This window comes from Globicephala melas, chromosome 12 (assembly GCF_963455315.2).
Source record: "Globicephala melas chromosome 12, mGloMel1.2, whole genome shotgun sequence".
Lineage (NCBI taxonomy): Eukaryota > Metazoa > Chordata > Mammalia > Artiodactyla > Delphinidae > Globicephala > Globicephala melas.
Window position 1 is genome coordinate 89,166,637 of NC_083325.1, and position 22,668 is coordinate 89,189,304.

A 22,668-nucleotide genomic window follows, 5' to 3' on the forward strand; every position below is an offset into this window, starting at 1 on the left:
TGTTTTATTGGTATCACAACTATAGGATCATTATAAAATCACACAAAGTCGCAATATTGTGCAGGAAATATTCATTTCTTAAGAAAATAATTTAAATTTCAGCACTCAACAGAAGCACTGCTCAGCTGCTATACATGTACTTTCTGGCAATACTCTGACTGTCTATAAATACCGGATCCACCGAGGCCACCTTCGCCGCTATGAAGGAGTGGATGCAGTGTAGAACAGCCGTCAGATCCTGAAACTCCAGCTCCTGCAAGAAGAAATAGAATGTACTTATATATTATAAATATTAGAAAAACACATGACAGAAAATTTAACAGATTCTATGTTCTTAGAACCACAAGGAAGTTACTCAAGTAAGTACAAATACACACGAACTAAGAAAGGCGGCTGTAAACATGAACACACTGGCTTTCTGGGTTTTTTGCACGGATATCCTGACGATTGGGTTTAATTCGTGATCTTCTTGTAACTAACACAGGTCAGCGCTCAGGTCCTCTTCCGCATCCTGACTCCATCTGTGCCGGGCTTTCAGTCACCTGACCGGCAGCACCAGGTCGGGACTCCGGCCTCCACTGCAGCCTGTCAGAGCTCTCACACAGCAGGGCTCACCGTGTCCCCAGTTTAGCAGAATGAACCGTGCTACACCCTGTGTGTGTGCACGTGCACCTGTGCACGTGTGAACGTATGTGCACACATGTGCCCCTGTACTTATTTGCCCGTGTGTGTACGCTCTGCATGCATGTGTGCCTGTGTGCGTGCGTGCACACGTGTGCTGTAAGTGTTCGTGCACATGGATGTGTGTGTCCGCGTGCTCGGCAGGTGAGCTAGAGGCTGGGGCACGTGGCCAGCAAGTTCGATCTCATGTTCTGTGAGTTTCACCCACTGAACCCTGTCACCCAGTTACTTTCCTCTGAAATTTATTTGTCCCAATGACCTCGATTTTTATAAAGTCTTTTAACATTTCATGGTGGCTGAAACACTGATTTTAAATATGATCTACAGCTTGGCATAATTATCAAATTTTAAGTGTTTTAATACCTTGATCTTTTCCTTAATTAGCGGAAACTCTCAGGAAGCCATGAGGGTCTATACTGGGCTCGTCAAACTATGAAGACTGAGGTCACCCAAACCTGAGAAAACGTTTCTTCTTTTATGATCCTTACTCTCAGGAACGTTCCATCTATCACAAGGGTGACACTTTCAATGAACGTGTAAGTGTTAACGTTGCCCGGATGTCCTCAATGCATCTCCTCGCGCAGAAATCACATTTCCTTAGGGCACTACCTCCATTTCCGTCTTGCTGCGCAAACGGCAGACATGTGTCCAAAACTGGCTGTGAGATGACAGACAGCCCTTCCGAGCAGCGGTAGCCATCCTGGGCTTTTAGTTTTCGCTAATTGTCATCTAATGGCCAAGTACACGAGGGGGAAATTTTAAAGTCTGTAACCATTTAAGAGACCAGTTTCCACTCAGCTGTAGCAATTCAGACACAGACTGTATTTCAAGGGGAGCCTTAACCACTGCCCTTCCCAAAGGATTCAACATGGAAGCCGATCAAAGCTATACTTGAAAGAGATGATTGTTGAATAAATGAACGGGTCTCTAGGATAAGTGAATACGCGCCGTAATTTCCCTTAGAAAATGCCCCCAAGGAGTGTAAATGGATGTGACAGTTAGCAGGGATAACCACGCACAGAACACAATCTACCACGTGTTATTCTGCAGGGAACTCAGCTCGGGGCCCAGCCGCTGAGTGTGGAGACAGGCCCACTGAGGGGATCCGATACGGGTCTTGGCAAAGTTCCTGAAACGTCACCGAGTGGCTCCCCGCGGGGTGTGATGCGCACGGCCCCGGACGGAGCCGGGCCAGCACAGGAGGCGTGGAGGGAAGGCGTGGCTTCCCGTACAGCATCGGTACCCAGCCAACGCCGGTCCTCTTCCAGCCGTCTGTTAATAGAGCATCGTCAGCCTCAAACGTCAGAAGTGAAGTAGGACACCCCGGGTAAAGCGCCAAGTTCATTTCCCAGAGCAGGAAATGGCGGCTTTAGGGGTTTAAGTAACTTCTGCGAGGTGACGAGGCGGACTAGTCACAGAACTGGCACCGAAATCCAGGACAAACTGGTCCAATGGGCCCTCACTGTTTCCTGACAAAACCTTCCAGAAGAAGCCTAGTGCACTAGCTCTTACACCGAGCGGTCCTGAGGCATCAGCACCTCTTGGGAGCGTCCTGGAAAAGCAGGTTCTCAGGCCGCATCCCCTTGGTGCCTGGTGGTCTGTGTGCCCCTCGAAGACGGAGGCTCTGCGGAGGGGATGCCGTCCTGGAGGAGCTCAGGGAGCAGGGTGGTACCTCACAGAGGCACCCGGGCCTCATCAACCCCGGAGGAGACGCGTCCAGTGGGGCAGCTGGGGCCCCAGAGCGGGTGGAGGGGAGGGGCTGGCTGGGGCTGAGCTGCCCTGGAGGCATCCAGCAGGCATGTGGCGGGTGGAGCCGGGCAGGGAGAAGGGTTCAAGTGCAAGGTGACGCAGAAGCTGCCGCAAGTCACCCAGGAGGTCCAGAGAAGATACTCCACAGCCGGGCTACGCTGGACCACTGATCTTCCATATGCAGACAGAGCCGCCTGCATTGGAAGTACTGCCACCTAGGACTCGCACAGCTGGAGAGGAGAAGTCCATTCCTGGCTTCGAAGCTTCCAGGACAGGCTGACTCTCTTGGTGGAAGAAACACTCACGTACTGAGGTCTGGGGAAGTCGTTCTGGCTTGTACGTGAATTAACGTAAACTTTATGCCGACTTGAACAATCTGTTCTGTACCATATTGAACATATATTGTGATGCCAGCGCTTCTCTCCTGGGCTGGTCGTGGGGATGAGGCAGTCGTGCTTAGGAAGGACTGGGCACAGCGGCGGCTTGTAACGTAACGGGTGCGATAGAAGATCCCTCCGCCCCCGCCCGCGGTGAAGGCCTGACGGCCCAGGAAGGCTCGGAGGGAGGGGTGGGTCCCCAGGCAGGTGTCGTAACCAAGACGACCCTTGCACAGAGACCCTCGGACACAGCAAACCTTTGACCGATGTTTTCCAAGCAAATGTCTACGGGAAGCACAACGTCCAGGAAGAAAGCCGAGAAGTGGCGTCAGAGGCCAGCAGGTGAGAAGCGGCGAGGCGGCCGGGTGATGCTGGGCTCTAACCTGGATGCAGCGGGACGCGGCTGGTGCGCCTTCCCTGTCCCCATGCGGAGGAGGGGCACCTTACTGACCGACCACGCAGGGGACCTGGGAGGGAGGAAGGAGGGAAGAAAGGGAGCGAGGAAGGGAAAAGAAGAGCAAAGAAAGGAAAGCTCTGCTCCGTTCCAGCTTCCGGGAGAACAGATTAAGGCCAATTTCAGACCCATATTTGGAAGGGGCTGCACTCACGTGTCCCCTATTCTGTCGAGGCCCCACTTCACTCCATCTTCAGGAGGAACCTGGCCTTGTCTCCCTCCACCATCTCTCCACAATCCGACGCCACCACGGTTACTCGCTGAAGCCGGCAGCGGCGTGATGTACCCCTGCTCAGCCCCCGCCGTCCACGTCTGACCGTCTGCGCCACTCACGACGCCGACGCATAGTTTCCAGTGGAGTTTATCCTCCCGGATCATCACAGAGTGAAGAACACCCGCCTCTGTTCCTCCTAAAGACAGAATTCTTCATCACACAGTGTGCTGCCTTCAACGACCAGCATCCGCCTTGTGGATTCTCAACTGGGCTCGCCGGAAACCGTCGTGTGCAGAGGTCTGTAGTCGTCGGGGATTTTCACGATAACTGGAACAATTTTTTCCTTGGAAACTGATAACAATTTTTGTGAGTGTATCTGGTAGTTCTTTCAATACTAACTTGCTCTTTCTTTCTTCATTAATTTATTCATTTAAAACACATTTACTAAGTTCTGAAGATAAAAAGCTAAAGAAAAGCTGCCCTTGACGGCTCAGTCTAGAGGCAGAAATGAAATCATAGAGGAACGTGTAAAATACAAACAATGGGCATAGGAAAGGGGTCGGGGGTAGAAGGGCACCGTCCCTCCCTGCAGTGGACCCCGAATTCAGTCCTTGCAACTTAACTGTGATTCGCTTATAACCTACTAAGTAGATCAGTAGGCAAGTAAGTCCTTCATTTCAGAAAGCTTCTTTATGCTACACTCTTTATTTAGGAGAAAGACGTAGAAAACAGGGAAACAAATGCTTTCTTTAAAAAAGACTGCAACCCCAAAGCTCCGGCCATTGGCCTCACTGTGGGCTCAGCCCAAGTCCCGGAACTGCACAACGTTTTTGTAAATAATGGATAGAAAAAATAACCTCCCCTCTGTGCTCCCAAAGCCCCGGAAATCCTCCCTCGGATGTATTTTCTCTTTACGCTCATCCCTGAGGAGGCGATCGTTAAACATCCCATGAAGAGTCTCAATAAACACTCAAAGGTTAACTGCTCCACGACTATCACTCCCGTAACGAAAATCAATTAATAGGAATCGTTTTCTCTGAAACTCTCGGTTCACTGAGGACATCATGCCACTCTCCCTTCCACTGGCCATAGCCCTGGGTCCTATTCAGAATTCAGCGCCCGGCTCTTGGTTTAAGTCCAGCGGTAGCTACAGGTGTTCTCACGGGTTCTAGATTCCTGATTGGCGTTTCCAGCCTTCCCTCTGTCTCACAAGCTGTAATAAACGCAGAACCTCAGCCTGAAGCAGTTTTTTCAAACCGCCGCCCGTGCTTATTAGAGGCTCTCCACGTGCACGTTTCCTGCTCCGTGTGACAACATGGAAACTACTTTTGTCCCGTTTCATCCCCACTTGCAAGGCCCCGGGAGGGGCCTGAGCAAGGGGCCCCTGGTCGTTGTGCTACCTGCTGAGACCCCGGCCCTCCTCTGCCCTACTCTCTCGCACCCCACGGCCCCGGAGGGGAGGCACGGGGGGGCTGCCGGAGGTCCTGGGATCTGGGGGGAGGATTCACGTGGACATGGGTTCAGTTTGGGTCTCCTGGGAGGTGTGATGTGTCTCACACTCATTTCTGTGTCTAGTTAGCTTACCGCATTTGCAATTTTGTATATTTTTTCATAAAGAGACACCTGCAGACTGTTTAAGCTTCAATTCTGCAAATCCTGTATCCGCCCCTGTGGCCTCCACGACTTTCTAGAACTTTCTCTTTGCCTGAAAATGGAAACTGAAGCTGCCTAAACTGAGGGCCACAAGGAAACCGAGTCTGCTTCAGTACACACGCCCCAAAGTTTACGTCACCTGTTTCAGACTGTCTGGTTTAGACCATCCAATGCCCCTACTCCCTTTACCAACACAGATAACCAAGAGTTGACTAAACATCAAAAAATAAAAACTTTTAAATCGAATGAAACAGGAGTCCCTGTGAAAAGGGAATCCAGGTGCCACGTGACCGTGTCCTGGGACATCAGGTGCTCTGCAAAGTCCCTGGAACCCGTGAGCACAGGAACCCAAGGTGCACCGGGGGGCTAGCTTCCTAAGTGGCCCCCCGGCTCACACGGATGGCATAGGACCTGAGCCTGGAAGGGGTCCTGGGGCCCCTCCCGGCCGCAGTCCCTAGGGTGAAGGGCCAATCAATGAGTCAGCAGAGGAGGACCTGCTGTGTTAGCCGCATCCATGCAGATCAAGTACCAACAATCACTTCCAGCCTCCCTCCCTCTCCCCGCTCTCCTTGGACCCCCCTCTGCTGGTGGCAATGTCCACTGGACTCCGCTCAGGGTGGCGTGACTGAGAGTGGCCACGTCTCCATCACAGCCCAGGGACCCGTGTCCCTGCCAGCATCACCGTCCCATTGGCTGCCCTGTTGTACACCTCCAGACCCAAAAGCCTTGACAGTGGTTACAGTCTGATTTGATTTCATCCACTCCCTAAATAGAATAATGTCAAGCGTTTCTGCACAATCTCAGTTTTACTTAAAAAGTAGATGTGGTTAAAAAAAAAAAAAGTAGATGTGGTGCACTATCTCATTAACCTCAGTGAAGAGGTTAAAAATTGACACAGTATTCGGGTATAACAATGTCACGTGAGCTGTGTCCCTCTGATGAATTTCATCAAAAAGTGCGTGCAAAGTGCTGACAGTCAGTTTCCAAACAACACGTGTTTGCAGGTTTTGCATTTTTGTTTTCTCTTTCTTTTGGTTTTGTGTATGGAACTTACCCTTCAGTTTGTCTTTAGTTTATATTAAAACTGGGTTGTTGACAACACAGTTATACATAAAGTAAGGAAAAAATCAACAGTTGCTCATAGTAAAATGACGGTTCAATGCAATGACTTTGTAAGTTATGTCAAGATCCTCTGAGTTAACAGAGCAGTTTGCTCCTGGTACCACAGACAATCCATCACTTAAGGCGGTTGGTAAAACTCTTCCTCTAAGGATCGACTTCCCCTGTATTTTTAAATATTGTTTTCTGCTAATACTGACTAAGCAAGTTGTGACTTTCAGTGGAATCAAATAATGTTTCGATGATTTTACGATTTTAGGACATTAAAGCCTCTAACAGGAGACATACTACGGGCTCCTGTGACATCCTTGCTGATCTCTGAGGAGGGTTCCCACTCCAATTCTGATTATTTTCCCTCCACCCTCGGACGCTTGGTTCCTCGGGTGAGGCTGGGCTCAGGTGGGTGAGCTCCTACCTTCATCTCGATCTGCTTGGTGTCCGGATTCTGAAACAGCAGCTTCACCCGAGCTTTCCCATCATCTGAAGATCCTTTCAGCTGAGAGAATTTAAACCTCCAGAGCACATTCTGTAAAGGAAGGCAATTATCTAGTGGTTTAGACACAAGAGCTCACTTCTTTCATTAACATCTGTCAATATGTTAAATAATCTATTTAAATAAATGCAGACATTTTCTCCGTTATGTACACTGAGCACGTGGTGACTGAGAATCTCCACCCTCTCTTTCCGAGTATAAGAGACTGAGCCCCTCAAACCACCAGACTTCCTGGGGGTCCCTCCCGTCAAGGAGGCTGTCCTGGTGCCCGAGCGCCCAGGCCCCTGTGGTCTCCTCTTCAATCCCATGCTACCCGCACCGCCTTGCTCCTGGGTTTTCCTTAACGTTTAAAAGCATCATAAGCGCTTTGCTCCCTTTCCTTCTTGTAAAGCTTGAAAGAATCCACTCCAAGGGCCAGGTCTGGCTACACAGAGTACATGAGACGCGGTCAGCAGTGCAGAGAAAATGAAAACCTTTCTCCCGCCCCCTCCTCAGGCTAAGTTCCAATCACTCAATGTTGGCTTCTCCTGAACCAAGCTGAAAAACGTAGGTGCTATTACCTCTTAATACTAGTGCAACAATTGCTTCATGTTTGCTAAGGTACTTCAGAGATGATGTGTGCTCTATAAACACTTACTCTTCAATTAAAAAAGAAAGACTTAATGGCAGCAAATAAAGACTTAACGGCTGCCTTTTATAAAAGATAGCCTTTAATTATAGACTCGTTACAGTAATAAATCTTTATCTTCCCAGAAAGAATCCCAAGAGAGGACAGCATTATTTTTTAGCAAGCTATAAGTTTGTATTGAAAGCATTTATTTTGAAATAATGAACATACGTTTCTCTAAGTATCACAAAAGGCCAAGAGGCTGGGACGTGGGCAGAGTTTCAGAGGCGCTGTCATCTCATCAGCTCCTCGGCCCGTGTGTTCATACTCGCACTGGCCTCGAGGCTCCTGGCACGTGTTTCTTTTATATTGAATCTTGCAGCGGAACAGAGGCCCTGCAGCTCGCGGTCAAGTGTCACCACGTATGTTCCTTCTCGATGCCGAGGAGTTGGAACCCCGTGGGGTCTCGGGGAACAGTGACTCCAGTGCTTGCACTTTCACGCTAAGTCCCCACTCGGGCACCAGGGCCCTCTCAGGTCAGAGTCACTGGACCCACCCAGGATGAAGCCGCTAGAAGCCGCTTCCATCAGCACTGCGGTAGCAGAGGCTGCAGGAGGGCTGCTGGCCCACGAGATAAGCCAGAGGACAAACCACAGCAACAGCACAGCCCAGCCAGGAGGGCCCGGCACCGGCGATGAGACCGGCGGCGGCGGGGAGAGCTCTCAGGCCGCCTGCAACCCCCCCTCCCGGGCAGCTCCCCTCTCCCAGGGCGTCGCCCCGGCTTGCCCTTGGAGGGCAGGGAAAGACGGCTGTGATTTCAGCCTCAAGGATTTTGTGGAAACAGCCCAAATCTCACCTGCCTTTAAAACTACCCACCCTCCAGCTGTCCTGCCAGGAACCTGTGATCACAAGGGCGTGTATCGGGAGGAGCCGGAGGCATCTGATAGCATATAATGGTTTGCGAAATTCCTCACCAAATAAGCGAGACCGGGACTGCTCTGAGAACATCATCTGGTGTTCAAATTTGCTTATGAAGAAGAACAGCTCAGTGGTCATAAGATTCTAGGAATAACCTACCCAACCATCATTTACATGGTATCATAAGCGGCTGTCAAAAAAAAAAAAAGGCAAGATGAGCAACAGGACAGCAAGTGCGGGGAAACAGCTAAAACCGTGGACGGAGGGGCCGTGGGGCGGGGGAGTGATAAGGGGCGGTTCAGAGGACTGCTTTTCCATGACACATCTGTTAGGACTAATAAGCCTTTTAACACTTTGTACACGTATCATTTCGATTAAGGTAAAAATTAATAATATTCATTCTAATCCTGAGAAAACCACCAGGCAACTCCCAACAGAGGGGCAAACTCTACAAAATACTGAACACCTAAGCACTGCTCTTCAGAACTGTCAAGCTCATCAGGTACCAGGAAGTGTGGGAAACTGTCACAGTCAAGAGGACGCAGCGACATGGCACCTAAATGCTATACGGTACCCTGGGTGCGACGTGGGAAGAGCAGAGGGGCGCGAGGTGGAAACTAAGGAAATCTGAATAAAGTGTGGACTCCATTCACGATAATTTATCAATATTGGTCCACTAATAGTTACAAATGTACCATACTAATGTAATTTGTCAATAATAAAGGAAACTACGGGCAGGATATATTGGAAAAAAAATAGTATAGACAAAAAAGTGCAGCAATCCCTCCGTGAAAGCCCTGCTTATCGTTTAAAGAATCCACAGTGGTCCTTACAATGAAGTCCTTCAGCTGCATCATTGTTAGCTGTTTGGTACGTTATTTTTACACTGAAACTGTCCTGCAAGGTGATATGAGGGAAATGCAGCTTGTGAGACGTACACACACAGCTCCTTTGCTTAAAATCATGCACTCGTGTCACGTGGTGGCCCATCTGGGGTGAAGTAAGATGTCCTAAATGTGGGAGCTGGAGGACAGCCTTCGGGGGCGGCCCCTTCCCTTCCCGCAATCAGGAATCTTCAAGTCACTAATGGTGGCCTCTCGGAACTCCTTCTCAACTTCTAAGTACCTATAAACGGTAATTTTTATTTAAAAAAAGAATTCCCATTGCCATTATGGATGACCTTTCTCCACATTTTATCTACAAGTGGTTCCAGGTAACAGTCTAACTTGAGGACTCTGAGCTTTGCTGTGCGACTGGACTTTCCAGGCCAGAACCTGACACGCTGTCCACTCACAGCTCAGAGATGCCGCCTTGACTGACCGCTAAGCCCAGCCATGTCCTGGCTGGTGCAGCAGCCTCGGGATGTGTTTGGAGGGGCCCTGGGTCTCCCCGCCAGCCGTCTGAAGGCTGGAGGGAACCCTGATCTCTAGAACTCAATCTTGGAAGACAGAAAATGTCTTTCCAGCGTTTCAGTAATTGAAGAACAGTTTTACAGTTGAGCGAGTGTGACAGGAAACATGCTAACGTTTATGTTTTATTTTTATGACTCTGCAGGGGGTTAATGATGATAACCTTCCTCTGTAGCAAATCTGAATTATTTTAATTATTATTACACACTGATAGTGGATAATTGACATAAATTGATAATAAACTGATAATTATAAAAACATTCAACAAATAACCCAACCAGCGGTTCCAGAGACTTTATGAGAAAAGGATGAGGCACTAGAGCAGATTCACCAGTTGGCATTTTCCTGGGCGGTCCTGTGGAATCACTCTTCACTCCTCCAGTCAGGCCCAAGCCAACTCTTCATTTCCCCTCCTATGGGAAAGTCAACTCCCAGATTTTTCCCCAAAACTATTCTTTCTGTTCTTCCACCTCGGTCTCAGCTCAGCCCTGCAGCATCGTCAAGTTTCAGCCTAACAAGCGGGTGACGTAGGGGCTGAGGCCCATGACGAGGACCACCCCCCACCCCCCGATACAGAGATGTCAGTTTTCTGCTGTGCACGGGGACCATCAGAAAGTAACAAGAAAATGTGGATGCACGTTGACATTTAGAGGCAAGGCGAATGCCCCAAGTAATAAGTAAACATGGAGAGAAATTCCCTTTGTTTCCAGGTCCCAAACATTTGATGCCGTGCACACGGGCAGCAGCAGAGTCCGCGGCCTGTGGAGGACACGCAGCCCGGAGGAGGGGCTGGTCCGTGGCCCCGTCCATGTGTGGTCTGAGGTCCACACGCAGTTTTCTAAGTCTTGTTACGTCCTCTCCCACTTCTGCTTAATTACAGCGCAGATGGGGCATTGGTTGGCCCTAAACCAGAGGGATCAATGCAAAATAGGTCAGTTTGGAAATGGGCAGAGATGTACTTCATTTCTATCGTGGAAGTGCGGGGGCCACCAAAGATGGAGTTCCAGTTCATTCTGGCTTAATATTTTAAAAGTAGTTTGGAAATTTAAAAATATTAGATAGTGATCTTCTTACTTACTTTGTAAGTGCAGAAAAAATTTCCAGGTCAAACGTCTTTCTTCTCCCCTGTGCTTTCAGATCTTCTCAGCTTAACTCATCTTTATCAATGTTGAAAAGGAGAATTGATGGTGAATGAAGCCATGCTTGGAAATCACTGCCCAGCCCTCCTCTGCCAGGCACAGGGGTGGGGAGTTAAGAAACGTGACCTCAAGCGTGCTTCTGGGGTGAGTGCCAAGCAGGTGCCCAGCATCAAAATGTGGGCTGTTATCCAATTCTAGGGGCTTTTTTTTTTTTTTGGCGGTACATGGGCCTCTCACTGTCGTGTTGTGGCCTCTCCCATTGCGGAGCTCAGGCTCCGGACACGCAGGCTCAGCGGCCATGGCTCACGGGCCCAGCCGCTCCGCGGCATGTGGGATCTTCCTGGATCGGGGCACGAACCCGTGTCCCCTGCATCGGCAGGCGGACTCTCAACCACTGCGCCACCAGGGAAGCCCTCTAGGGGCTTTTTTAAAGCATTTGGTTAGTAAGTAGCACTGCTACGTTGTGTATTTAGCTTTACCCACACATCATACACAAACGGTCTGATCTAACAGTGTAATGTGGTACAGGAGTGCTAATTATCTTGTGAAAATAAGCGTGATAAATCCCAATCTAAATATTTCGGGGCCCCCAAATTTTTCCATGATGACTTACATAAAGGGCATATGGAGAATACCTCATTTTCATAATGTTCATAATTATTTCATATTCAGTAATTATTTAATTATTTTCATAATTATTTCATATCAATCTAGAAATACTGAAATCCTATTAGTACTGGACTTGCAAATGTCATCCTACATTAAAAGACTGCAGACACATCAAATGAAGTAAAAGTATAACTATTTTATATATTTACAACCCACTGGTATACTCTTCACTGTTAGGTTGAGAAAGCTTTGCTTTTCAAAACTAATTCAAATATTGTAAGTTCTGAAAATAAAATTTCAAAAGGAATCCATGAAACAAGCCTCCGGAATAACCTTCCTTTTTCCTTTGTCAGTTTTTGGTTTCATTTTCCATTACTGTCTACTGTTTACTGTGTAAATAAATGTATAAGTATTAGGCCAGAACTTCTTGAAATAAAGAAGTAATCACAAGAAAAATGTGGAGTCCAGAGTTCACCTTCAAAGGGGAACAGGTCAGGAGAGGGTTCTGGAGTCTGAACCAGAGGGTCGGATGAGCAAAAAGAAGGCTTAGTTGGAACTTTGTGAAAACGTGACTGAACAAGAGTGGACCGGACGCGAGTGGGAGAGGGCTCCGCTGAGCGCGGCAGGGACGCAGAGCCTGCGGTGCCCGGAACCTGCGGCGGGCGAGCTCCAGGCGGGGCTCGGCCCTGACGTGCTGGCCGGGAACAGCCGCAGCTGCCCACGCCTCCCGCAAGCCCAGCGGCTGCAGAAGCCGCTCGCTCTCCACCAGGGGGGCCACGGGGCAGCCCCGCGTGTTGGGCAGAGTGAGGCAGTCAGGGCCACCCATAAATACTATTTCAACTAGGAGAGCTTCGTCGAGTTACGCGGTTCGGTTACCAGGACATTTAACACGGCAGCCCGGCCGTGCACAGCGGTAAGAACATAGCGTGCCTGCTTCAAGTCTTATTCGATTAGTGTGAGGACGAAGTGGGGAAACGTGCGGGGTTCAGGGCTGGGAAGTCTCCCAAGGGCCCCGGGCCTGGACCTGCCTGCCCGCCGCCAGGAAACAGCGGGCCACGCACAGGGCGAGGCCCTAAAGACAGAAAGACCCGCGGCAGCCAGGGAGGCAGGGAAGCTCAGTGGGCAGGTAGGAGAGAGGGTGTGGGCGTCGCAGGCCACCCACGGGCTCCCCAGACCCCCCCAGCGGCTCCGGGGGAGCCCCTCTGACGCGGCCAGACCTAACCCGGCTGCACAGGCTGCAGGCCTGAGGGACGTGGGGCCTTTAGGGAAGCGGCTTCCCGTCCTCGGCGCCGTGCCAGCGGGCTCTTCTGCGGGCGCCTTGGGAACATCAGCGTCTGGGCCTTGGGGTCCCCGGAAGAGAGAGTGCCAGGCACTCGCTCCCGACCTCTCACTATCACTTACACCCCTCCCCGGCCTGGCCTGGCCCCGGGGGGTGGGTGCGGTGTGGCCCCGACAGAGTGAGGCCACACAGCGGGGACCCCGCGGGAGACACGGTGACCCCGGCCAGCTCACTGGGAGCCGGGTATTATGCCAACCGTGACCAAAGAACCAGACCTGCCGGCTGGGAACAACCTGCGCACGGGAAAGCAGACAAGGGGTGGAGGCTTTGCTCCTGGACTGAGCAGGCGGGCCTGCACAGAGCCCGGAGCAGCCGGGGAATGGGTACTGGCTTCAGAAACGCACCCTGAAGGTGAACTCTGGAAAGCCTCGGTTTAGATGTCCTGACACACGGGATTCCTTGAACCACAAAGCAAGAAACAGACGTTATAAATCAGAGTTGCGGGTTAACGACTGTGTTCAGGGCTTCTCCCTTCTCTGGGGGAGGTGCTCTGTCACCTCCCTGTCTCCGAGGACACGTGGAAGGAGGTCGTGCATGTCTGGCTAAAGGCCAAACAGCATGAACAGCGAGTCATGGAGCCCGAGCTGGTGGGAACCGTGGGTGGACCAGGTACGTGGGAGGATGCCCGCACGGGGTCGGGAGCCTTGGTCCCCTCTGTGACCTTGATGTCGGATGGCAGACAGGAGAGCCTTCTCAACTCCAGTTTTATGCAAGCAGACCTCTCGTCATTATAAACGGTCTGTGGACCCCTACTGGGGAAACATCTAACCATCTTCCTGGGAGGAAGGGAAGTGACAAGAGCACAGTGGGTTTCCGGCCCAGAATTCTGTGACGGGTGTGGACTCCTGCCCAGAACGGGGTTCCCTGCTCGCTCTGCGGGGCCGCCCCGCACACTGCGGATGTCTGACCTCATCGCTCTCCCCTCCCCACTGGATGCTGGTAGCAACTCCCTTCCAAGCCGACATTTCCGTGTCCCTGGCAGGGCTCACTCCTCTTCCCATCACACCGGTGCTCTCCCCTCACCTCTGCTCCTAATTAGCAGACAGTGGATTTTAAAAATATCGAAGGACAAAATACTGGCTTCATGTTTGCAACAAAATTCTCAGCACTTGTGTGGTTGAGTGAACACCCAGGCCCCTTCGAGATGCTGATGGGAGTGGGTCTCATTTCCCATCCCTCACGCTGGTTGTTCAATGTCCAGTAAAACTGAAATCCCGTCACGGCTCACAGGTGTGGAATCAGCACCTGGTCAGCCCCACCAGGTGTGGGGCGTTGACCCCCCAACCAAGGTGTCGACCCCCCAACCTAACAACCCAGGTGAGGTGTTAGGTCCAGCAGGGGTAAGGCGTCTCCCCAAAGGGCTCAGTCGGTGCGGAGGGTCCTCCCCCTGAGTGGTGCAGCCCTGCCGACCTCCCCCTCCCCACTCCAGACCCCTGGGCACCTGCCCACGGGCGCCACGTGGTGTGGTATCAGCCCTGCCCGGCTCTGGGGCTTGTGAGATCCTGGGACCCTGAGCTTTCAGAGAGAAGGTCCACCACGAAGCATAACTTGCACAGGACACGAGACTGTCGGGGCTGGTGATGGCTGAGACGCACGCAGGTGTTAATGGCCCTGAAATGTAACAAACGCACCGCTGATGGGCGCCGACCGCCAGATGCTTGGCCCTTACCTTTGTCTTGCTGTCAAAGCAGGTGAATCCCAGAGCGAAGTCCACCGTGAAGCACAGAGCGTCTCCTTGCCAGCTGCACATGTACGTTTTGGACTAGAACAAAGTATTAACTGTGAGCAAACATTCTTCAATGATGAGGTTTAACATTAATCAGGTAGTCACAATACTTCCCCCAGTCAAAACCTATTTTTTTAAAGGTGTTAACGTGTCAACCACCTCTAGGGAACCTGGAGGCCCGCGGTCACACGACTCCTGGGACACGGCTCCCACGGGCAGCGTCCCTAGCTTTTGGTCTGTCAGCAAATTGTAGAAGTCGGACCACCTGCATGGGCGTCACTCTAACTAGAAATAAACCAGCAGAGGACACAGAGTTCCATTCGCTGAAGCCTCTTTGAAACACATCCCAGATCAGTAAATCCCTGTTGGGACTCATTCCAGAAGGACCATCCCTGTTGCACAAATGGGGGGTATTGTTTTGCTCCTACAAATTGCCTCCGGACAGGTCAGGCTGGAAGTGTGTCCAGGAGAACCTAGACCCGGCTGTTCTTGGGAAACCGTCCGAGAGGAGTTTGTTGTAAAACGAGAACAAAGGACAGAAAAAACGGCAGCAGCGACGTCACCAAAACCCAAACCAAGGACCGAGGACCCCTCACAGGTGGCAGATTGCTGTGAGGGGCCAGCATCCCACCCTCTGGGGCTGGTTCAGGTAGGGCGGCCTCAGCTGTCACGTGAACTTCTGTGGGCCCGAACCAAACTCCACGGGCCACCTGGTTTCCAGGGACCAGCGCTGTGAGGACGCGGGCACACGCAGGCACATACACACATGTGCACACACAAGCACACGCACGTGCACACAGGCCGCGGGCGCACGTCCACACTTCCAGCCACGTCGGGCAAAAGCACAGAAACGCACAGGCCTGTGCTCTACTGTCTGGGCACCGCTCTTAACATCAGGTGTGACTGCAGGAAGGTGAACCCTGAGGTCCCGGGAGCACAGTAGTTACAACCCTGGGGTTAACCTGCAGGTAAAGCGCTCCACTCAGCGAGGAACCTCACCATCGGTCTGGACAGGAAGACGTGGCAGTGCCCTGTTCCCTGAACCCGCAGGCTTGTGACTTGCTGGCTCTGGGGAGTGTCAGTCCCTGTGTCTTTTCAGCCCCGCCCTGGGTCTCCTCTGTGGGGACTCCGATGACACGTGGGCTTCATCCCCTGTCCGCCCCTTTACTCCCTGAGCCTTGCCTCCAGTGGTCCTGCTTTTCGCCCTGAAGCTTCCCTGTGTCTGCTCTGTAACTCACCGCCTTGATCGCTTTGCTGAGACTTTCCAGTCTCCATCTGTTTCAACGTGTTGGCTCTTGTTTTGGAAGTGCGGTTATCGGGGCTGCTGGAAAGCACCTGTGGACGCTTCTGACCTATGGGCCTCACGTTGGCTTCTGTGGTCGTCTCCGTTCATTCCAGATCTTCCAGGTTCTTGGCAGGAGCAGTGACTGTCGATCGACACCTGGCTGGTTTTGAATTTCGAGACCCTTAATCTGTTCTAAATCCTCTGTTCCGCCCGACTTTCTTGGACGCATCTTCCTCAGGGGAGGGAGCCGCCCTGTAGCCGGGTTCCCCGCTTGGCCTCTGGAGACGCAGGGCTCCCTTTCCTGCCGGGCAGCGATGGGCATTGGCCACGTGGTTCCCACGGACAGCCTGGGGGCGTTCCTGACTCGGCCCCCCAACAGCACTGGCAGGGCTGGGGGCCTCGTCCAGCCCGGCGCATGGGGTCAGGTGAGCATGAGGTCACCCTGGAGGAGGGAGGCCCCGACCCAACCTGACCGGGGTCCTCGCAGGACGGCGGCGGCAGAGCAAGTGACGGGGGCCACGCAGCAGCGCCGAGCCGTGCGCGTCCCCGTGAAGACGAGTGCTCACGTGACGTCAGCTCTGCACGCTCACGTGACGTCAGTGCTGCATGCTCACGTGACGTCAGCGCTGCACGCCGTCTGGGACGCGAGGACTGATGCTCCAGCAACCCGGCTCCTCTCCCGCGGGCACACGTAGTGGGAAGTGGGCAGGAGTAGTCACGACCTTCAACGGTGGGACCCAGGTTTCTGTTCATGAAGGTGGATCAGAACGCGCCACCGCCCTGAGGGGAGGCGCGGAGGGAGAAGCTAGAGGCGGCTTTGATTTCCCCGGAGCTGCCGCTTGAGGCTCCGCGTTGGGCAGGGACCCGGTGCTGGTGTCACGTGAGAACTGCGTCTCGGGAGCCCCGGGAGGACCGTGTTCTGAACCGCTTCTGGGGCGAGTGTCCATCGCCTTGTGTGTCCTGCACTTGGGCTCGGAGCGGGAAGGCCGGGGGCACGTCCCCTTCACTCCCACCCCCGTGAGCTCAGCCCTCTCCTGACGTGAGGCTCTGTTACCAGGGACACTCTCCGAAGACCGTGCTTTTCTGAGAAACGTGATCTGTCTGCAGACCCCGGGCCGGGCAGGTGTGCGTCCTGCCGCGCGTTCCCTCCGAGCGGGGCTCCCACGCCGGCAGGGCATCCAGGGAGGGCGCTTCGGGCGGGTCAGTGGGTGGCTGAACAGCGCAGGGGGTTCAGGCACCAGGGGCCGCCCCGGAAGACAGGCAGGTGGTCCGTGCGGGTGGGCTGCTTGCACTTCGTCCCCTAAACAAAGGGGTGACGGTGGCGCCAGCATGCTCGGGTTTTGTGAAGATCAGGTGATCAGTACCCGTGTAGCTCACAGCAGTGCTTGTAAGTGTGAGCACCAGACGGGTGAGCAAAGGCTTCTGTGGGTGCTCGTCAGTCAAATTCTAAGCTAGGTGAACAGACCCTAACGCAGTGCTGGGTGATGTCGGGCGCCGCCAGGCTCGCTAGGGAGAAGCTGCGGGTGAGCTCTCCACCCCCGGCAGGGGCCACGCCTTCTGCAAGTTCTACTTCAGGAGACGTTTCCTCCTGTCATAGCACTTCGGGGGTGCGTTTTCCATGTCCTTATGTAATGCCTTTGGGGAAAGTTAAAACTAAGGAATACTTGAGGCAGGAAGATGGGTAACTTTTTTTTTTTTTTTTGCACTGGTCTCTCACCGTCGTGGCCTCTCCCGCTGCAGAGCACAGGCTCCGGTCGTGCAGGCTCAGCGGCCATGGCTCACGGGCCCAGCCGCTCTGCGGCATGTGGGATCTTCCCGGACCAGGGCATGAACCCGCATCCCCTGCATTGGCAGGCGGATTCCCAACCACTGCGCCACCAGGGAAGCCCGATGGGTAACTTACTGAAGAGGACATTTCCTTTGTAAAGAGTCTCTCTCCCCATATGAGTCTCTGCACCCTTTGGGGAAGTGAGGCTGGGAAGCTGATGTCATCCAGGTAAGTGGGGAGCAGAATCCTCGGTGAGCAGGTGCTGTGCTGGCCCAAGACACAGTGACCTGCTGTGTGTGGCGTCCGTCCCTCTGGAGGCTGGGCCAGACCCACCTGCTGATCTTGGCGAGTCTCCAGGGAGGCTGGAGCTCACCTGGGGATGGGGAAGGTGGCCTCAGCTTCTTTGGGAGCACGTTCGACCACGAGAACACTGGTGCTGCTGAGTGCCATTGTGGAGTCTTCCCTGTAGTCTATTGGTGCCAGGTCCCAGCTCCAGCCACCAGCCAGTCGGCACCAGTCCTGGGACCCTCCAGGCTGAGCAGCCAATCCTGTGGGGACCCAGGCCCACCCACCAGAAAGCCAGCACCAGCACTGGGTCCCGCCAAGGGATCTTGTGCCACAAACAGGCCTGGACCAGCCCTCGGCACCCCCAGGCCCTACACCTAGTTGCATCGGGACACAGACCCACCATCAGCCTCCAGCAACCTCTGCACAAGGCAGGGCGTGGCAGCCAACAGGGCCAGGGACCAGCCCAGCCTGTGACCGTGCCCAGGCAGTCAGCCAAACACCCCGCACACGGAGGTACCACTAGAGCATACAGCTCTGATGACCAGAGGGGAGTGTGCTGCTAGAGCCCTCAGGATGTCTCCTACATAAGGCCATGTCTCCAAGACTGGGAAAAGTAACTGACCCACCTGATACACACAAGTAAACATAGAGAAGTAGGCACAGTGAGGCAGCAAAGGAAGATGTTCCAAAGAAGGAATAAGATAAACCCAAGAAGAAGAACTAAGCAAAGTGGAGATAAGCGGTCTACCTGATGAAGAGTTCAAGGTAATGATCATAAAGATGCTGAAAGAACTCGGGAGGAGAACGAACACAGTGAGGAGTTTAACAAAGAGTTAGAAAATATATACAGAAGAACCAAACAGAGCTGCAGAATACTAAAACAAACAGAAAACACACTAGAAGGAATCAGCAGTAGACTAAATGATACAGAGGAACACATCCGTGAACTGCAAGACGGAACAGTGGAAATCACCCGAGCTGAACAGAAAAAAGAACCTTAAAAAATGAGGACAGTTTAAGACAGCATCTGGGACAGCGTCAAGCATACTAACATTCAGATGATAAGGGTCTCAGGAGGAGAAGAGAGAGAGAGAAAAGGGCTCAGAACATAACTGGAGAAATAACAGCTGAAACCTTCCCTAACCTGGGAAGGGAAACAGACATCCCAAGTCCAGGAAGCACAGTCTCAAACAGGATCAACCCAAAGAGGACCGCACCAAACACACTGTAATTAAAATGGCAAAAATTAAAGTTAGGGAATATTAAGAGCAGTGAGAGACAAGCAACAAATAACATAGAAGAGAATCCCCAGAAACTCTGCAGGCCAGAAGGGAGTGGCAGGACATATTTAAAATGACGAAAGGGAAACACCTACGAACAAGAACATTCTATCCAGCAAGGCACTCGTTCAGCTTTGATGGAGAAATCAAAAGCTTTACAGACAAGCAAAAACTGAAAGGGTTCAGCACCACCAAACCACTTAACAAGACATGTTAAAGGGATTTCACTAAGTGGAGAAGAAAAGACCACAACCAGAAACATGAAAATTATGAAAGGAAAAATCTCCCTGGTAAAGGCAAGCATACAGTAAAGATAGTAGATCAACTATTATAAAGCTAGTAGGAAGATTTTTAAAAGGTAGTAAAATCATCTATATCAACAGTAGGTACTTAAGGGATACACGAAACAAAAGAATGTAAAATATGACGTCAAAAACCTTAAACATAGCAGGAGGGAGTGAAAGTGCAGCGTGGATAGAATGCATTCAACTTAAGAGATCATCAGTTTAAAATAACACACTCACAAAACCACACACTCACACACACACACGTACTCACAGACACACACTCTCACAACACACACTACACACACACACACACAACACACACACATAGTCTCTCACACAACACACTACACAACACACATGCACTCACACACACACTCACAGACACTCTCACAACACACACTACACAACACACACATATGCACACAGACACACACACAAACACACTCAACACACACAGTCTCTCACACGCACTGACACACACTTACATTCATACACACAGACACACACTCTCACATACTCTCACACACAGACACACTCACACACACACACTGACACACACACACACATATATATGTTGATATATACATAAACTTCATGGTAACCAAAACCCAAAATCTTCAGAAACACACACAAAAAAGAGAAGGGAATCAAAACATAACACTAAAGGCAAGTCATCATACCACAAACGAAGAGCAAAAGGAGAAAGGGACAAAAGAGAACTACAAAACAACCAGAAAAATAATTAACGAACTGTCAATAAGTACATACCCATCAATAATTACTTTAAATGTAAATGGAATAAATGTTCTAATCTAAAGACACAGAGTGGCTGAATGGATACAAAAACAAGACGCATGTACATGCTGCCTACAAGAGACTCACTTCAGATCTAAGGACACACACAGACTGAAAGTGAGGGGATGGAAAAAGATATTCCATGCAAATGGAAATGAAGAGAAAGCTGGGGTAGCCATGCTCATATCAGACAAAATAGACTTTAAAATAAGACTGTTGTAAGAGACAAAGACGGACACTACATAGTGGTCAAGGGATCAATCCAAGAAAATCTAACAACTGTAAATATTCAGGCACCCAACACAGGAGCACCTCGATATATAAGGCAAGTATTAACAGCCATAAAGGGAGAAATTGACAGCAACACAATAATAGTGGGGACTTGAACACCCCACTTACACCAATGGACAGATGAGACAGACAAACGAGAAGAAAATACTAGCCTTAAGCGACACATTACCAGATCTATCTGTCTGTCTGTCTGTCTGTCTATATGCCATCTATCATCTGTCTATGTATCGGGGGCGGGGAGAGAGAGGAGGAGAGAGAGCGAGCATTGGGGATAGCAAAGCAGCTTAGGCGATAGCAGCAGATGATGGGCACTGCCTGAAGGACGTGGGAACACAGGTTATTCACACAGCTGAGTGCAGGCCGAGAGATCAGTGACAGAGCAGTTCTGGGAGGGGAGGGACTCAGAGACACATGTATAGGTGTGGATGCCAAAGGACTGGGTATTTCTCAGTGCTAGTGCTTATGTGTATATATATAGATGAACATCTCACAGCGAATGTTTAGGAAGCGTTGAGTTGTGTGACTTACAAATAAAGCTGAATGTTTCCATCAAAAACAGAAATGTTTATTTTATAAGACAATGTATGGATGCAGTATTTGGAATTGGTGATTTTGTTGGCAGTGCCTTTAATGTTCTACTTGTTTTCTGAAAACTTAGCTCTAAGTGAAATCTTCAAAGATAAACCCAAGCTAGTCTTGTCTTACTCAAGATTACATGCAGTTCTTTTTCTAGGGATACAAACATAAACTTCAAAACAAAGTAGTGTGGAGTCTTACGCCAGAAGGCAGTAGATGCCAAGAAACGTACCCTATTCTTAGATGTTTTATAAGTTTCTGGGAGGCAGCTGATCTGTGATATCATATGTTGGAGACTTTGGGTTTATAGTGAAAAACTAGGACAGGATCCCCCCATTACTGAGCTTGGATTCCAGATAAATGCTTGGACTCGTGATTCTCAGCCACATTTTCAGGTCACGTCACTGTTCCCTTCCTGTCCTCATCCATCAGAACCAGAATGGTTACAGCCTGGAAAGAGGAAGGTTTAAAATGCGAACAAGTAATAAAAGCTAATTTGGCTGTGCTCTTCCATGATGGGAATGCTAATCGGAGGACAAGATTGACCCCGAAATAAATTCAGGAGCGGAAATAGAAACGTCACGAGCAGCGCTCTGAGTTCTCATTTAATTAAATTAAGCCGTGATGGTTTTTAGAGAAATGAGTTGCTGAGCTGTAAGCTAATCCGTACTCCAGCATCTTCCTGGGAAATCCTCAGAAGAGCTCATCTGGGCCAAGAACAGCACTAAATAGCGCCTCTCACAGTCGCACAGATGTCGGCGATTCGCTCTGGAGACTTGCAAATATTTACTGTGGAGATTACTCAATTTAGGCTTTTCAAACAAAATTTCCAAGGAGAGCACAGCTCCAGTAGTCTAGATATGTTTTCTCATCAGTGGCTCTGTCGGTATTCAAACAGCTGGAGAAGGAACACGGCTCTTTAACTGTTTAATCCCCAAACGGCAAGGATGCTGCGGCCCACTCGAATCCCTAAACGTTGCTCAGCGGCTATCTGTTCCGCACGGGTGGAACCCAAGGGTGACCAGGGTCCTTGAGGCCTGGGGTCACACTACATCCAAAAGGAAAGCATGGAAAACTCGGGTGTGGACGGAGGACGGGCCGTAGGTGCAGAAGGAGCCGCGTGGGCACTGCAGTGTGGGAGGGCCACGGGCGTAACATGGGGTGGCCGGTGCGCCCCGAGGATCGAGGCCCACAGTCCGTCCAGGGCCCAGGCAGTTTCGTGGGCCCGAGCGGCCCGCCTGGACCTGCCTGCAGTGTTGTCCCCGGCTGCATCGACGCAGGGCTGCAGGAACACGAGGACGCACGCTCTCTGCCACTGACAAGTTAGGTTAGGATCTGGGGGTGGACAGGAGACACACAGGAGCCTGGGGCGGTCTCCCTGCTGTGCGTTCGTGTTTCCGGCCGAAGGACAGCCGGGCGGCACCCCAGGCCAGAGTGGAGGTCCGGGGGGCTCAGGCAGACAGGAGGACGGGGTGGTAGAGCCCCGACCCACAGCCTGATCTCGCATGCTCGGGAAGACCTGGGCTCAGGGCATCAGCGCGGGGGAGGGCACAGACCGTCTGCCGTCCTCCTGGCTGCGGCGGGGCTCGGGGGCATCTGCGAGGCCTGGAG

The 22,668-nt window shown here is 51.5% G+C and overlaps 1 protein-coding gene across 5 annotated transcripts in view; it reads right to left on the reverse strand.

Annotated features, from left to right (window-relative positions):
• The window catches only part of SNTG2 (syntrophin gamma 2), a 198,877-nt gene continuing 176,209 nt past the window's right edge, over nucleotides 1-22,668 (reverse strand). For all 5 annotated transcript variants that reach the window (XM_060309458.1, XM_060309456.1, XM_060309457.1 and 2 more), the window contains 3 exons: nucleotides 14,431-14,523; nucleotides 6,663-6,773; nucleotides 1-253 (listed from right to left, as the gene is read on the reverse strand). In XM_060309458.1, the coding sequence (XP_060165441.1) occupies nucleotides 122-253; nucleotides 6,663-6,773; nucleotides 14,431-14,523 (336 nt within the window). In that variant the 3' untranslated portion in view covers nucleotides 1-121. The remainder of the gene's footprint in view (nucleotides 254-6,662; nucleotides 6,774-14,430; nucleotides 14,524-22,668) is intronic.